The sequence below is a fragment of the Anguilla anguilla genome, chromosome 5, assembly GCF_013347855.1.
Source record: "Anguilla anguilla isolate fAngAng1 chromosome 5, fAngAng1.pri, whole genome shotgun sequence".
NCBI classification, from domain to species: Eukaryota; Metazoa; Chordata; class Actinopteri; order Anguilliformes; family Anguillidae; genus Anguilla; species Anguilla anguilla.
Window position 1 is genome coordinate 25939963 of NC_049205.1, and position 17481 is coordinate 25957443.

At 39.1% G+C, this 17481-nt stretch overlaps 1 protein-coding gene across 8 annotated transcripts in view; it reads right to left on the reverse strand.

Moving 5' to 3' along the window:
• Positions 1-17481, reverse strand: part of chid1 (chitinase domain containing 1) — a 386345-nt gene that overhangs the window by 198641 nt on the left and 170223 nt on the right. For all 8 annotated transcript variants that reach the window (XR_004765361.1, XM_035418828.1, XM_035418832.1 and 5 more), the window contains one exon: positions 688-840. Coding sequence is in view for 7 of the 8 variants with exons in the window: in XM_035418828.1 (XP_035274719.1) it covers positions 688-840 (153 nt within the window). In the remaining variant the exon portion in view is untranslated. The remainder of the gene's footprint in view (positions 1-687; positions 841-17481) is intronic.

Genomic DNA, 17481 nt, shown 5'->3' on the forward strand with positions numbered 1-17481 from the left:
ATAATTTAGACATTTTGGATAGATTTGGAGATGCTGGGTACACTGCTTAGTTTTTGCTTCATACATCTATAGTAGTTCTACATATCCACCCTTAGATTTTATGAACTTGTGGTCAAGACGTTTTTGACCTAGCACATGTATAGTTTAACCTCCTGCATATATTCAATCTCGCAGTATTTTATTGCGAACTTAAAAAGTGCAAATTTATTTTGGATTTTTTGTCAAAACAATTGCATTTGTGGCACTTTATTTCTTCCAAAATTATGAATATAAACTAATCTGTGTTAGTATTGTAAATTGTACAAATGTCTTGCTTCATTTAAGCCATTTTTCAAGTCTCTGTGGTGTTCACGTCTGGAGTTATAAAGCTTTAAATAGGGTACCCCCTAAATGGGCAAGGATTGGCAAAATTTGGCTTGTGCCTTAAGAGGTTAAATGGAATGCAAAGAATTCATTTGATTGGCTATGAGAATATCTAGCTGTAACATGCCCTCTGGTAATGTATTCAGCATAATCCAGCCCATTTCCACCTGTGCCATCTGTTTGTGCTGTGCGCTTTTCACCTCTGCTCATGAAAAATACTAACATTCACTAGCCACCTCCAGTAGCAGGCTTCAGCAGCAGTTTGGTCCCACTCTGACTTTTCCAAGTTAAGGGTTATGTTGCCATCTACATGCAGTCTCTTACCTGTTCCCCAACAGCGGCTCTGCCCCTCCCTGGCTGGAGAAATCCATTCCGTACAAGTTGAGTCCCAGCAGGATCTTATGTCGCCACTGAGTCTGAGGGGCCAGTTGGAGCACGCATTCTCGCACCCAGGGTATTGGGGAGCAGGGGCCGGGCCTAGGGCAGCCAAAAAAGCACTCAAATACAGGGGCCAAATGCACACAATACACACAGACATATTCGAATGATACTTAACTGGAACTGTGGTTTAATATTTTATATGACCAGATTGCCGCTATGGAAGACATTCCTCCACCTAGTGGGAAATAGTTGCGGAAGCCCAACAATCCAGCCAGTAGAGTCTCATTTTTCCTCAGAAGGAATGCTTTCACTATTTTGTGTTGTGTCTATAGGCTTATTGTGTGTCATCAGTGACTGTAGTGGGGAATTTGAAGTGCCATCTTATTATTTGGAGATACTATTACGTTTTTGTTTGCTTTCAACAACCAACTCTGCTGTGTCAGGCTGGGGACTGGTATGCTGCATGCACTTCAATTTTTGCTTATAGTGATAGTTAAAAGCAAAAGAAATATGTTAAATTAAAGGCTAAATTTCACAGCTTCACAACCTAATCCCTAAGTAGAGCAAAATACAGCCCATGCTGATTATGGTATCATTCTTTGTGAGGAAACTAGTGGTTAGCTAATTAGGCTAACCAGACGTTTTTGTGGTCTACTGCCTCCCCAGGAGCCTACCTGCTAATGTAACTGTAGTTAATTATCATCTGATTCCGGATAAATTTTGGTTGTATTTTGTCCTGAAATATAGATGAATAAAATATCACCTAGTACAAAGACTCCTTCAGTTATTTCTATTTAGTAAAAGCAAGCAAAGTTAGTTGATTGTAACCGGATTTCGCACTTGGTAGTTCTTTTTTGTGTTATTAATTCAATGCTAAACGTTAGATAGTTAAAAGTGCCTTATTTCTTTTTTTTCTTCGGTTTCTTCTGCCTGTTGTCCGGAGCCACCCACACATTTTAAAATTGTGGTCTTGGCAGTAACTTACTGAACTGGTTGATGGTTAGGGGGTAAAAAAAGCTGTGTGACAGTTTCTGGAAGAACTCCCCCTGGAAAGTAATTTTCTTCTGCCACCATTGCCAGCTGATTGAGCACCTCGAGTGCAAGATCCTTGATCTCGCGGGCCAGCTTTCTGGACTCCACAGTTCGCAACTGGTAGAGTTCCAGGAACTGACTAGCTTGTCCTTTAAGAAATTTGTGTGCATTCCATAGCTGGGAAGGGGGAAGAATCCAGAGCAGACAGGGAGAGATAGATGGGTGACAGTAGGGCGCAAGCGCAGAAAGGACAACACACAGGGGCAGCATCTCCAGAGGCTGTGGTGTCCAAGCAATTCCAGCCCTTGCAGGAATTGGAGTTTGCTCTTGACCCTGAGAGTGGGAGGACTGATGAGCCGCTGGGCAGCCAGATGGCCACATCCTCCCGGAAAATTGAGTTGGTAATAGTGGAGAACTCAATTATTAGGGGGGTACATAGTATACTCTGTTCGCATGAAAAGGAATCCAGTATGGTGTGTTGCCTCCCTAGTGCCCAAGTAGGAGATCCCCTAGAGTTTGCAGACAAGCTTCTGGCCAGAGTGGGGAGGGATCCAGTGGTCATGGTTCATGTAGGAACCAATGACATAAGTAAGGGTAGGTTTGAGGTTCTGCAGGACAAATTTATGGAGATAACAGAAAATATTAGGAGCAGAACCTCCACTGTAGTTTTTCCTGGAATACTACTGGTACTACGAATAAGCAGAGTAAAGCAAAGTTTTATTTGGAGGTTTAACATGTGGCTACAAACCTGGTGTAGGAAAGAGGGGTACAGGTTTATGTGGCACTGGGACTCCTTTTGTGACATGGGTGGTCTGTACAAGCGTGACAGGCTGCACCTGAACCTGAGGGGTACTGCTGCACTGGGCCAGCGTATGGTTAGGGCAGCACAAGATTATTTAAACTAGGGACTTGGTGGGCAGGGAAAGCAGAGAGTGAAAAGATGAAGGAAGTGCAGACTGCCCAGATGGAACTGTCAAGACTACCTATAATACTGTCAACACTAATGAAATTTTTTTAAAGCAAACTTTTAGTAAGGGTGGCTTGGGAGGGCGGAGAGTTAGGGAACGGGAGAGAATGTGTAGAAGTAATGCTATGCTAGAAGTATAAAAACTATTTTTTGGAACTTGATTGCTGCTATGAATAGTGGGGGCTAGTTTGGATTACAGAGACATGGCTTGTGGAGGAGGATTGGGATGAATATAATATAGAGGGGTAAAAACTCATTAGGAAAGATAGATAAAGGAAAAGAGGTTGGGGTGTAGCTCTCTATATAAAAGAACATTTTAACCCCTTCGCAAAAGCCCACTAGTTGTCTGCACGCCAGCGTACCTAGATTTCTCAACTCAAGACATTCATTGCTCCTGCAACCAAACTATGAGTTGAAAAAACAAACTCTGTGTTCTAGCTTTATTAGTAGATGATACACAACAACTATGCCGAATACAGAGTTTCGCAGCGCCACCATTGTCGCGCTGGTCGTCTATTTAACAAGCACCCCCTCCCTGCAGTCTCATCTGCAGCTACACCCCCCCACGCATGACACACTGGACAATAGTGTCTATCTGGGCATTCATAAAAATATTTTTTCACCACTAATATTTTTTCACCACTAAAAATTTGTATTTCGTCATAGCAACAAGATAAACCCAGCAATCCCTAAGATATGCTGATGCAGCAGAGAAAACGCTGCTCACTGTAAAACGAAATAAACAAGACTAATTTTTCTAAAATTATGCCATGTCAGTATCTGTGACTAAATTTGAAATACATATACAAACTAGGGATGTGATGGTATGAAAATTTCACAGTATGATAATCACACTACTCAATATCACAATTTTCCTGAATCCAAAGTGAGCCCACACGGATGAACGAGTTCGCTTTTTGGGAGATATAATTCTTCATTACAGTCGGTATCAGAATCAGCGTTGCAAGACATTGCAAGTGTTGTAAGGGACTGCAAACGGAGATGCCGTGTAGCTGTTTAACAGCTAGCTAGCCAGCGTTGCCAGGTGGGAAATATTAAACTATCGTACCGGAGGCTTAAAATGATCGGATTTTAAAGTAAATTACCGTACACAGCCAAAAAAGATAAATCATAGGTGTAAATATGTAATTTCACAAAAATAGCGTATTTGTTGTAAGCAACAACCTCGTTTGACACGCTTACTCACATACTTCAGCCAATGAGTGCAATACCAACAGCCACAAAGGGGAGAAGAACATTTGCACGCCACATACGCTGCATGGAAGCAGGCAACTTCATGGACCCTACTCAAATGAATGAGACTCACACTAAAAACCTGGTCTACAGATAATGTCAAATAGCCTACAATTAAATCGCAATCGCTCAAACATGTAACCTAATCGTTATAATTGAGAGCTGTAACGTTACAATCCATCAGCATGGAAACAACAGTTGTATAAGTCATCAGTGTAGAATTATAACGTTATGCTGTGTCGATGTATTTAATGTGCTGTGTCAATATTTGTTTGTTCTTGTGAAAGCATGTCTCTTTTCAAAATGTCCAAAAAGTCTCTCAGTGCATAACTGGCCCTACCTAGTCTGTGAGTTCAACTTCAACCTCAGTTCTTTCGACGACTTTCTCTTTGCCTCTCCCCTGCCTTCGCCTGACTCCTCGGTACTCATTTAGCTAGTTTTTTTAACTTGTGAAGAAAATAACATTGCTGGTAATTTGTAGGTAGCAAGCTAGCTTACATTTTACATCACAAAGAACGAGCGGGAGAACGGCAGCCGTGCAGCTGCCTGCTCCCGTGGGGGCACGCACGTCATGCATCAAGCATAATGATTGGCTGGAAAGACGCGACCTGTGTTTTTAAATGACTTTGCCTCTAAATGCAGATCTAGGATCAGATTTCATTTTCCATATTAAATAATTTTCATATTATTTAATATGGGTTATTTAGATATTTTATTAGGGTAATGGTCGGAAAAAAAATTCCCCGCATGAAAATAGCTTTTGTCACGTGGTTTACTATCATGGTATTACGGTACGTTTATGATAGTACTATTTCATATTTGAATTTTATGGTATACCGTCATACCGTCACATCCCTAATACAAACTTACCATTAGTTTTACATGTAGAGATGTCCCTTTCAAGACTGAGTGGTCATATATTGTCTTAGACAAACTGTTGAGTGTGAAATATACACTCATTTGTGCCGCCTGGGTACCTTCCAAAACAACAGTGCGTAAAACCACACATGCTGTTTACGGTATTATCACAATGTTTAGTACATTCTGACTTGATTTACAATTATTTTATCCAGCAGGTGACATTATAAGCTTTCTTTCTTTCTCCTTTTATAGCCCAGCATAACCGGAAGTTTTGTCTCATCATCATTCTCTCCGTGATAGCAGCAAAAAGACACTGCACCCAACAAAATTTTGAAAAACACAGTTTGTTGTACATTATAGTCAGGGTTAAATTGGGATTTGGGAGGTGGGTGGACCCTGAGATCCGGTGGGAGGTGGGTGAAAAAAGGTACAAACCAATGAATGTCTCAGCTCAAAATACTTGTATGTTTAATGTATTGTGCACATAATTGTAATTAAGGAAAACAATGTTTTAAAAAGAATGTATACTATTGATGCAAGCTTTTACATAAAATATTTCAAGTTTATTGAGTGTCATTAATGCTGAGAATTTTTTTTTTACCTACAAAAAATAATCGGTCATCCTCCTCTTGTCCTCATATTTCTTCCTCCTTTATCCATCTTTCTTAGCGGTGACTGGTGAGCTAAAAATTGGTGGGGTGCAAAACTTTCCTTTAAACTAATCATTGATCTCAAACTGTTTTAATTAATTTTCAGTGATTAACAAGCATGCAAACGATCTGACTAAGCAATTGGAAAGGCTTCTTCACATTGTGTTAGGGAGATTAAATGATAAATGCGATTTAGAAAAATCTGTTTTAATCACTAAGCAGTGGCGGAAACTTCCCCTGATTTTCTTTGAGTATCAATACAATTAATCCACAAAATAGGCTACTCAGTACTATCATATATAGCCAGCTCTCCCCAAATAGGCAGTTTTAGCCTAGGCCTTATAGCCTACATTTATTTTCATTTGAGGTATGAAATTGTGCACACTTTTAATCAACATTATTTGCGAATACATGCACTTCTTTCTCCGCACTTGTATTCATGGCAAATATCTGCAATGCGTAGATTGTAAACAAAATTGAAGTGCAGGTTTTGTTTTTGCTGGTTATTCTGAAAGCTAACACGGAAGATAACAGACTGGTGTATCTTGTTTGTTAAGTGTAGACTACTTGGTGATTAAAACAGATTTTTAACGGATAAATTGAATTTATGATTTAATCCCCCTAACACGGTATGAAGACGCTGTGTGTTAGGCTACTTGCCATTTGATTAGTCCGATCGTTGGCCCGCTTGATTATAAAGGAAAATTACTAATGAAAACAGGTTGAGATCAATGATTAGTTTAAAGGAATGTTTTGCGTCCCACTAACTTTCAGCTCACCAGTCGCCGCTGAGATCAGCAACCTGCTGATTTTGCTCAAGCAATCAATGTTGCCGTTAATAATAGCCGGCGTTCGTGGGGGCTGTTTACTCATCTCTCTTTAAAATGTTGCATAAATGAAATTACATGTTAATGAAATTACCTACCGCATCCGCTTCAAAACAAGCAAGACGATCAACAATATTTTTCTTTCTGTGCCTGTCTATATAAAAACGACTATTCCTCCTGAGTTTTTTTTTCTTTGGATTTTTCATTGCTTGAGCGAGTAACTGGCTAGAAGGAACACATGGACTGGAGCACACAAAAAATTGACTGGATTGTCATAGTTATTTGTAAAACTGCCGGTCAAAATTATTTATTTATTTACCAAAGGTGGGTGGATGCCGCCCACCCACATCCACCCCCAATTTAACCCGATTATAGTAGTGAATTGTAAAATATGTCCCTTCTTTATTTTTGGAAAATATGCGTTTTAAATTTATCGTCCTATTTTCAACTGGTTGAGAATGTTCTCAACTTGGTGCGTCACACGTACAGTAACCACTCCCCTTTCCATGCCCCGTAAAGAAATCTGACTGGACACACCTGAAATCATTCTCATCGGACCAAAACCCCAGCTCACAAAACTACACAACTTCTCCGTCACCATTGACGGTACCCCTGTCTCCACCTCCCCCCTGGTCCGCAACCTTGGTGTCATATTCAATCCATCCCTCTCCTTTGAAAAGCACATCAACAACACTGTCAAGGTTTCATTTTTCCATCTACGCAATATCTCCAGACTCAGACCCTCTCTCACCCATCCCGATGCAGAAAAACTCATTCACGCACTACTGCAATGCACTCCTCACTGGTCTTCCCTCCTGCCTCCAACACAAACTTCAATTGGTTCAGAACTCGGCTGCAAGAATACTGTCCCGCACATCCTCCCGGTCTCACATCATCTTGAAAGATTTACACTGGCTCCCAATCACATCACACATCACATTAAAACTCCTCTTCCTAGTTTACAAATCCCTAAATGGCCTCGCACCCACTTACCTCTCTGATCTCCTGCTCCCCTACCAGCCACCCAGACAGTTAAGTTCATCCACTGCCGGCCTCCTCACCACCATCCCCACTCAGCACCGTTCTTTTGGCGACCGCGCCTTCTCAGTTGCCGCCCCCAAACTCTGGAATGCCCCCCCCCCCCTGACATCCACACCTCAGACTCACTCACCTCCTTCAAATCTAGTCTTAAAACCCACCTCTTTTCCCTAGCCTTCCCTTGATGTTTGTCTCCCCCCTCTCACACCCCCTCTCTTTATTTTTTTCTCTCTGAATTGTATGTTTCATTGTATGTATGTATGTATTTACCATTATTGTAAAGCGTCTTTGAGACCATGAAAAGCGCTATATAAAATTAATTTATTATTATTATTATTATTATTATTATTATTATTAACATAGCGATGGGCTTTCAGTAATCTAAACACAGGGATAGTATTTATAGCTAGCTATCTGGCCATAGCATATAATTGTTAATCAGACATAGCGTTAGCTAAGTTAGCTATAAGTGTGTGGAGATGCAGGGTCCCATAGCTTCCCATTGTCTTCCTTTCGTATAGCTTGGAGCCATAGGGGAACAAATCGGAGATCAGCGTTTTTGGATTTATTGTTGGTGCAACCAACTACACAGCAAATCTTCGGCATAGCGTTATTAATTTAACCCGGTTTGTTTAAAGTAGAATTTTGGAGACATGTTTCAGCTTCCTCTGTTTACACTGTTGCCGTCTACGCGGGACGTGGTATTGTTTTCCCCCATAGGCGTGATGATGAGAGGAGCTTACTCTGGATGACGTATTGCCGGTCTGATGTAGAACAGATGGAAATAAATAAATGTGGCATGAAATAAAAGTCCCCTGAAATAAATAAAAACCTATTTATTTATTGAACTATATTGACTCATTTATATATTTATATTTACATTTATTATATATTTATATATTTATTTCCCCATTTGTTTTTTTCATAGGCATATTTATTTTTTTCATTGGCATATTCATTTATTTAACATTGACTTGTCATTCCATACTTATTGTGTCTTTTTGTTTAGTACTGTAACTGACACCACCTACGGGTACATGTGACCCCGAGAAGCAGTTTTTCCTTTAAATAATTATCATTTTTTCCGGACTCAACTAAGACCTGGAGATTCTGGTTTTTCGATTCCCCCTGGTAAGCTGGAACTGGGCATAGGACATAACTGTGATGATTACTCCCGAAAAAGGGAAATTATGTATTATGAATAATCAGTAAAATATTAATAATGTTACAGTTTTTAGAAGTGTTTCACTTGAATGAATTGTACTGATCACATATTTGATTTTGATATGTTATGTTTTTTCCGTTCTTTCTTTTTCCTCTATCTGCACAATCAGAAAAACGTGTTAAGATAAATGATAAATGATCAAGGCCTAAGTGTGAAAAACAGATTGTCCCATTCTTCACATATTGGGAGGACTGGTGGATGACACCGCACCCTGGAGGATTTATTGTACGGTCAATCTTATCGGGAGACAAAATAAAGCTGAGAAGACCAAGGTTGTCAGACCGGGTGTCCACTGCTAAGGAGGGTAAGGATTAATTAGGGCAGGGGGCAGCTGTTTAGGTGAGAAGGAGAAACACGCCTCCTGTGCCTAGTGGAAAGTTACTGAGTTTGTGGATATAAGGAACGGCCTATGCATCTGAAACTTCAGAGTTTTGTGAGTGTTCTCTCATTCTTTCTTCTCCTTGCAAGTTGAATAAAAGTCTTATTGATCTCTGAAAGTGCTGTGACTCTGTGTTATTAGGGATGGATCTCACCTCTGGGTATGTGGAGATGGGAAACAGTAATTTCCCTGACACATCTGTTTGAAGTCAAATTGTGCCTTTCAGGTTAGCGATTAAATTTAATCATCACCAAACGTTGATAGACAGTATCAAGTTGTTCTTTTGAAAAAGCTGTCATTCCTGAACAAACTGTCTCTTGGTAATCAAGTAAAAGATGAAATTGGGCACAACCAACCCTGTCTCCCATGCAATCAAATAGCCTATTTTAACACGAGAATATGGAGAGGGATCAATATAGAGTCTCAATATTATTGACAAATGCATGCATCATGATACATAAGTAAGAGACAAGTCACAAACGTGTTCTATCCATACACGAATATCTTTCAACTTGTGTCTTGTAAATTGTCATTTAAATGAATGTGCACTGATTTTTTACAAATGCATACATATTGGTCCATACATATTGTCCCTTCACACAAATACCTCCTACTTTGTATATGAAAACAAAAAATGTGTTTCCAATTCCCGTGTGAATTTTCTGCAATAAGACATTCTCAAATATAAAATTAGCTTGTGAAGAGTTGAATCATTTGCCCAGACGTGTGCATTCAGTGATGTAAGTTTCTGAGTTTCCTTTTTTATATTTTGGATTTTGAGACTTTTCTCATGCAGTTTGTGCAGTCTGATGCACAGAAAAATACCTAATATTCCACTCACAACTACTGATCCACACACAAATATCTGTCTTATTCTTCTTCCCTGGTTGAGGTGGTGCTCAACCCAGAAGCCACTCATTAAATTCATGGAGTGTATATCGGAACTGGAGAGGCAGGAGGAGTCAGAAGTTGCATAAACCAACATGGTGTCCAATGCACTGCAGCTCTCAAGTCCCCCATAGGCTACAATGAAGAAACTCCTGCCTTTCTCTATCAAAGTAAGGGGTTTACAGTCATATTTTCAACCCGGTTATATCCTAAATACATATAAGAATAAGAATCGATGCGTGATTTTACTTGACACAATTCGATAACAAAGTTATAGCCAAGTTGCTTCATTCAACACTAGACTCTGGTTAGTCAACATATGACTCTGTGATGACCCCCTACTCTGCTGCCCTTGCTGCTCCTTGTGATATTGTTCACAGGTGCCTGAAGGGTGGAGATGAGGGTTGTTGGTGCAATTGGGAGCACCTGTGTCCAGGACTCCCACAGAGATTAAGATGGCCTGTCTCCTGTTAAAGAGAGAGAGCTCTCTCCCCACATGTTGGCTTCTGTTTAGGTGTTGGCTGCATTTTTGGTTTTATACCATACAACATTGCTTCACCATACGTTTCACACATCCACTCACCTACACTTCTGGTAATGCTGACTTTCACACCCCACTTTGTCCCCCTTTTGGAATACTTATATTATTTTCAATAAATGTGAACTTGGTTTTTAAATGTGTCAGTGTGCATCTCCCTTTAATCTTGGCCCTTGAGCCAGGTCGTGACAACTCAGACTCATATGATCAGTGGAACGCCTACAAATGATGAATAGCCTACAAGGAAAAAGACTATAAAGTAGTTTGAACTTCCATGGTTACTGAACTGAATAAGAGTCACTGAACTGTATGGACCGAGCTAGCAGCCACTAGTCAGTGTGGCTACTTGGACACTGTCGTAACTAATGTTAACATCACCAATTCCCAATAGCCAGTTTTATCAAATTTTATCAATTTGGTTTGTTTCCAAAAAAGATCAAGTATTGAACCAATCATCTCAGATACAAGTAGCTAGACTAGCTAGCTGATAAGACTATTGTGCTGTCACTTGTAATTACCAAGCTCAGATCTTAGTTTTATATGACTATGCATCTAGTTAGCTCAAATCACAGGAATTCACATATTGCTGCTAAAATTAGCTAGTAAAGGGAATGTTAAATAATGTGTTAGCTTATACAGTTTCCTTATGCCTCCCATACACTAGATGACTTCTAGACAACTAAAGTCTGACATACTTGAACATTTAGCAACAATCTGTCCTAAATCATGGGTTTTTAGTCCTAGATGTGCACACATTTTAAGATTCTGCAAAGACTGGGAATCATACAGCTTCACACATTGTAAGACTCCAACAGCATTGTTTTGGAGATTTTATATTTTCTCCACAAACTGATGCAGCATCAAACAAAAAACATAGCTGAATAGATAGATTGGATTGACAAACACGTTGAAGAAGAGAATCACAGCTCGCTCCAGCTAGTTCACGTGGTCTTGGAGCTCAAACCTGTTTTGGCGATCTTTCAGAAATTATATTTCAACTGTTAATTCTTCATGCACATTGTTATAAATGCTACCATATAATCAAATAGCAAAATATAAATTGCATACTTGCCAGAATATAACGGAATATAATGTTGGCTATAAAATTAAAAAAATTAGCCGCTTCCCTCCACATGTAATCAGTGTCGTTGGAGGGAAACTTATCATCACTTGTGCGACTTTTAGGGTAGGGTTATCTCTTTTCCTTCAACAACATGAACCAGTATTTTATGGTATTCATACAGTAAAACTAATACATACAAATACGGTACGTATTTTTATGGGATTCAACATTTAATGAAAGGTGTACTCTCAAAAAGCAATACATTCCAAAATGTGCAAAAGTCTTAGGCACCTGTAAAAAAATGCTGTACAGCTAAGATGCTTTCAAAAATAATGAAATGAAAGGTTATAAATATCGAAAAAATAATATAAAGAGCAGTAAATAGTTAAAAACTAAATAAAATCAATGTTTGGTGTGACCACCCTTCGCCTTTAAAACTACATCAATTCTCTTAGGTACACTGTCCTGCAGTTTTATAAGAAAATCGGCTGGTAGGTTGTTCCAAGCATTTTGGAGAGCTTGTGACAGTCCTTCTGCAGATTTTGGCTGTTTTGCTTGCTTCTGGCTCTCCAGGTAATCCCAGAGACCCTTGATCAAGTTTTTATCTGAAAAGTAGTGTGTTACTTAAAATATTACTTTATTTAACAAAATACAAAAATGTATCTGTAAAATTTCATTTTTTGGAAAATTAATGTTTGAAAATCTCAAATTTGCTCTTTTCTACTGACACACTAATGCAGAAAACAAAAAATAAACATCTAAGACCAAATATATACTATATATTATATTTAAAAATCTAGGGTGCCCAAGACTTTTGCACAGTACTGTATATACACTCACCGGCCACTACATTAGGTACACCTGTTCAACTGCAAACTGCACCCGTTAACGCAAATATCTAATCAGCCAATCACGTGGCAGCAGCTCAAGCATTTAGGCATGTAGACATGGTCAGGACAATCTGCTGAAGTTCAAACCAAGCATCAGAATGGGAAGAAAGGTGATTTAAGTGGCATGGTTGTTGGTGCTAGACGGGCTGATTTGAGTATTTCAGAAACTGCTGATCTACTGAGATTTTCACGCACATCCATCTCTAGGGTTTACAGAGAATGGTCCGAAAAAGAGAAAATATCTAGTGAGCGGCAGTTCTCTGGGCAAAAATGCCTTGTTGATGGCAGAGGTCAGAGGAGAATGGCCAGACTGGTTCGAGCTGATAGAAAGGCAACAGTAACTCAAATAATCACTCGTTACAACCGAGGTATGCAGAAGAGCATCTCTGAACGCACACCACGTCAAACCTTGAAGCAGATGGGCTGCAGCAGCAGAAGACCCCACGCCAGGTGCCACTCCAGTCACCCAATGAAGTGGCCGGTGAGTGTATATATATATGTATATATATATATATATATATATACACACATACATACAGTATATATATATGAGGGGACAAACAGGAAATATTTAATGAAGTCTGATATATATACATCATTTTTTATATATATACATTGAAACTGATATATATACATCTGTCTTGATATATATACATTGAACTGTGATATATACATACATAATTTCTTGATATATATACATCAAAACCGATATATATATATATACATCATTTCGGATATATATACATTGAAAACAATATATATACATCATTTCTGATATATATACATTGAAACCAATATATATATATCATTCGGAACAGGCATATATTTGGGCATCCCATTGGGTCTCATCTACAACCTTCCCAAATTCTCCCACGTCACTCCTCTGCTGCGATCACTCCACTGGCTACCGGTTGCTGCCAGGATCCGGTTCAAAGCCCTGACCCTTGCCTACACTGCAGCCAACAGGACAGCCCCCATCTACTTGCAGGACATGATTCGATCCTATGTCCCTGCTCGACCACTCCGCTCTGCGGCAGCAGGGCGCCTTATAACCCCTCCCACCCGACCAAAGGGATCACAGAGCTTCTCCACCCTAGCTCCCCAGTGGTGGAACGAACTCCCCGTCCCTCTCCGAACCTCCCCCTCACTACCCATCTTCCGCCGTGGCCTGAAGACTCATCTCTTCAGACTATACCTAGACTAACCACCATATTTCACTCTAAACACCCCCCCCCCCTTTTTCATGACACTTGTTACATGTTGCCCCATCCCAGCACTTTTTGGTAATTTGTATTTGTCCTAATACTGTAGCTTATTCTTCTGCCTAGTTGGCTTTGCAGAGGTTAGGTCTGAATAGTGTTCACTGTGTGAACTAAACTGTGTTCTTGGCTAGAAATAGCTATACAAAATAAGTATTGTATCTTACTGAACCTGTGTTTAGTAGTTGTCTATGAACATGAAATGCACTTTTTGTACATCGCTTTGGATAAAAGCGTCTGCCAAATAAATGTAATGTAATGTATTAAGACAATCAGTGCAATCCAAATTCATTTTTAATTGGATTGAGAATGTTTGAAGTGGGATTATTAAAAAATGCTACAGTATAATTTCATAGAAATGGGTTAGGATGTAGACCAGGACCCCTTATGCCAGGAATAAGTGTCAGAATTTTGTGAATTTCTACATTTGGAGAGAAATTCTTGTCCATACTTTCATATTTTTCAATTGGCGTCTATTGGATTACATAGAAAGTTTGAGGTGGGATTATTAAAAAATGCAATCGTAAAATGTCACAGAAATGAGGTAGGATGTAGACCACTTCAGGAGCCCTTCTGTCGTAATTACATGTCAAATTTTCAATGGTGAGACTATTAGATTTTGAGGAGAAAACAAAATGCGTGACACTGATCTGTTCATAGTACGGTCTTAAAAGACATGTGAAGTGAACGTAACATAATTAAAAATAGTGTTTTAAAAAAAATTCTCATTACCACCTTTGTTCAGTTTCTCTCTTGATCCGTATCTCTCTTTTAGAAGCAAATTATAACCTATAAAATACGTAAGGAAGACTGCAAAACCGTCCAATCATATAACGCAACCGATTTAAGGTGGACCGGAAATTTCGAAATTATTTCATTGCATAAAAAAGGCAATGGATACAAAAAGATCTCCCAGATATTGAAAGTTCAAAGAGACACAATTGGCAGCATCATAAGGAAGTTTAACCGTCATGGAATAGCAGTAAAACTACCTGGACGTGGAAGGAAGAGTAAAGTTACATCAAATGGTATCGGACCCATCGTAATAACTGCTGAGAAAACCCCTCATATTACTGCCAAAGGCTTACAGGATGACTATTTGAAAGCTGGAACAAAAGAAGGATATTTAACAAGCAAGGCCTTCATGGCCGGACACCTCGCCGCACTCCACTCTTAACCAGTAAGCATATGAAAAATAGACTTGAATATGCAAGATGTCATTTGGATAAGTCTATGGAGTTTTGGGATAATATTTTATGGAGTGACGAGACAAAACTGGAATTGTTTAGATCCATGGATAAGCGGTATGTCTGTCGCAAGAAAGGTGCAGCTTATGACAAGAAGAACACCATCCCCACAGTCAAGTATGGAGGTGGGTCAGTCCTTCTGTGGGGGTGTTTTGCTGCTTCTGGTACTGGCAATCTTCAGCGTGTGACTGGCACCATGGATTCCTTGAAATACCAGGCCATTCTGGAGAAGAATGTGATGCCCTCAGTGCATAAGCTGAAACTTGGTGATCATTGGACTTTCCAGCAAGACAATGATCCCAAGCATACATCCAAGTCAACCAAAGCTTGGTTCAGGGAACAATCTTGGAATGTCCTTGACTGGCCTTTTCAGTCCCCAGATTTAAATCCCACTGAACATCTTTGGTGGGATTTGAAGAAAGCAGTGGCATTACGAAAACCAAAGAATATTGGTGAACTTGAAGCATTTGCTCAGGAAGAGTGGGCCAAGATTCAAAAAGAGAGGTGTCAGAGGCTTGGGAGCACTTATAGGAAGCGTTTATTGGTAGTAATAAAAGCTAAAGGATGTTCCACAAAGTACTGATTTTGGGGGTTGAATAATTTGGTCATTGATTTTTTTGGAGAGAATTTCATTTTTTTCCTTATAACAAATAGTAAACTCAGCTGTATGTTTTCAAAATCACTTGAACATGTTCTAATGAACATGTATTTCTGTTTACAAAGGCCTTAGTTGATACATTGTCATGAAATTTTATTCACATCACAAAGACATCTTATGGATTAGAGGGGTTGAATAATTTTGATTGCAACTGTATATATATATATATATATATTTGTTACATATATTTTAAAATGAATATCAAACTCCCATTCAGTTCCTGCTTTCTAATTTCTGTACACGGATCCTTCTCCCCAATGATAGTATTACATGCCGAGGGAAGAAGCTCATTTCTTACATGAATGAATGAATGATCTTTATAGTCATTATACTCAGGTACAATGAAATTTTGCATGGTTTCTCAATATAGTAAAGTAAAAGCAGTACCATAAAAACAGTACAAATAAATAAAAGCAGTACAATAAATAAAGGCAGTACAAATAAAAGCAGTACAATAAATAAAAGCAGTGCAAACTTTGTGTTTATTAAATTGGTGTGTGTGTGTGTGTGTGTGATAGTCCTTAATGTGTGTGTTTGTGTGTGCACTGGTAATCATCACATCGTGGGGACAACAATCTGTTTACACAGTCACGTCATGGGGACCTCTTGTGCTGTGGGGACAAAAAATCAGTTCCCCATGAGGAAAATCCTTTTAAATGAATACAGGAGTGAGTCTGAAGGTGCCTGTGCAGTTTTTAGCATTGGCCCATAACACATGTTTACCAGTTTACAGTGTGTGTGTGTGTGTGTGTGAGAGTAGGTTTCTGGCTGGTAATGCACTCACTGCTCCACACACACATATTCCAAATATGGTTGGGTACCGCCCACTTCCTGGTCCTCATAATGAAGGATTTCAACAGCAATTAAACATTTTCAGTGTGAAAGGTGGCAATCTACAAGGTGTTCAAGGGAGAAGATTATTTGCAGGAGGTGCCAGCTAAGGAGCTAAGAACTTGTACAAAGGAGCAAAAGTGAAATACAAGGTAAGCACGTTTGTAAGACAAACCAGTATAACCAGTTCAACCCTCAAATTAGGTTATTTAGCTCTAATTAGTTTGCAGGATAGCTAGTTAGCTTTAACTAATTACAGAGGCTAAGTGTAGGCCTAACTAACCAACTGTGTGAAATTGATTCTGTTAATAATAGTCTAGCTTTTTTAAATGTATGATTTTTATTTTGCTATTGTGACTTCAGGATCAATATTTGTTGTGAAGTTACATTTTAAGTGAAATTTATTTATAGAGTACATATAAAAAAACAAAGATTTTGACCAAAGTGCAGACAGCTATAATAATTAGCTAGTTAGCTATGTCAGCTAAGTAGGACGTTAATCTGAAGCCAGTACATTTAGCATTAGTTGAGGAACTCATTTATAGTTTAGTATAGTATAGTTTATTTCACAACTATATGTTGGATGGATAGTGAACCTGAATCATTTAACATTGGGCATGGCAAGGTAGGAGTTGGACTATGCAGACAGGAAAGGACATAGAGTGCTGGAAAAAGAGAGAAAGTGTCTGCTTCCCAGGGTGTGTATTTCTATCCTACAAGATAAACAGCCCACATGAGGTTTTCGGCTACAACGACAGTTTTTTAATACCACACAATATCAGGTTCCCCATGCTGTTTTCCATTTGATTCTCCTCTGTTATTTAAAGGATTTTGAGAGGTGACAGCCTGAGAGAATGAGAAATCTTGAAAGTATGCAAGTATCTTTGCTTTTCAAGTATCTGAGCATAATAGTTAGTAAAGAAAAGTATATAGCTATTAACTTTAAAGACCTCAAACTGTATCCGAATCCAATGCAAACTAATTTTTAAAAATTTCCCTGCAGTTTGAAATGCCATGATGGATCAGTCCCCTTAAAGATGCCATTCATCATGTTGTTTCAAAGACTGACAAAACATGCAAATTAGACGTGAAGTACATCAATGCAGTGAAAGGTAAGGTGGTGTCTGATG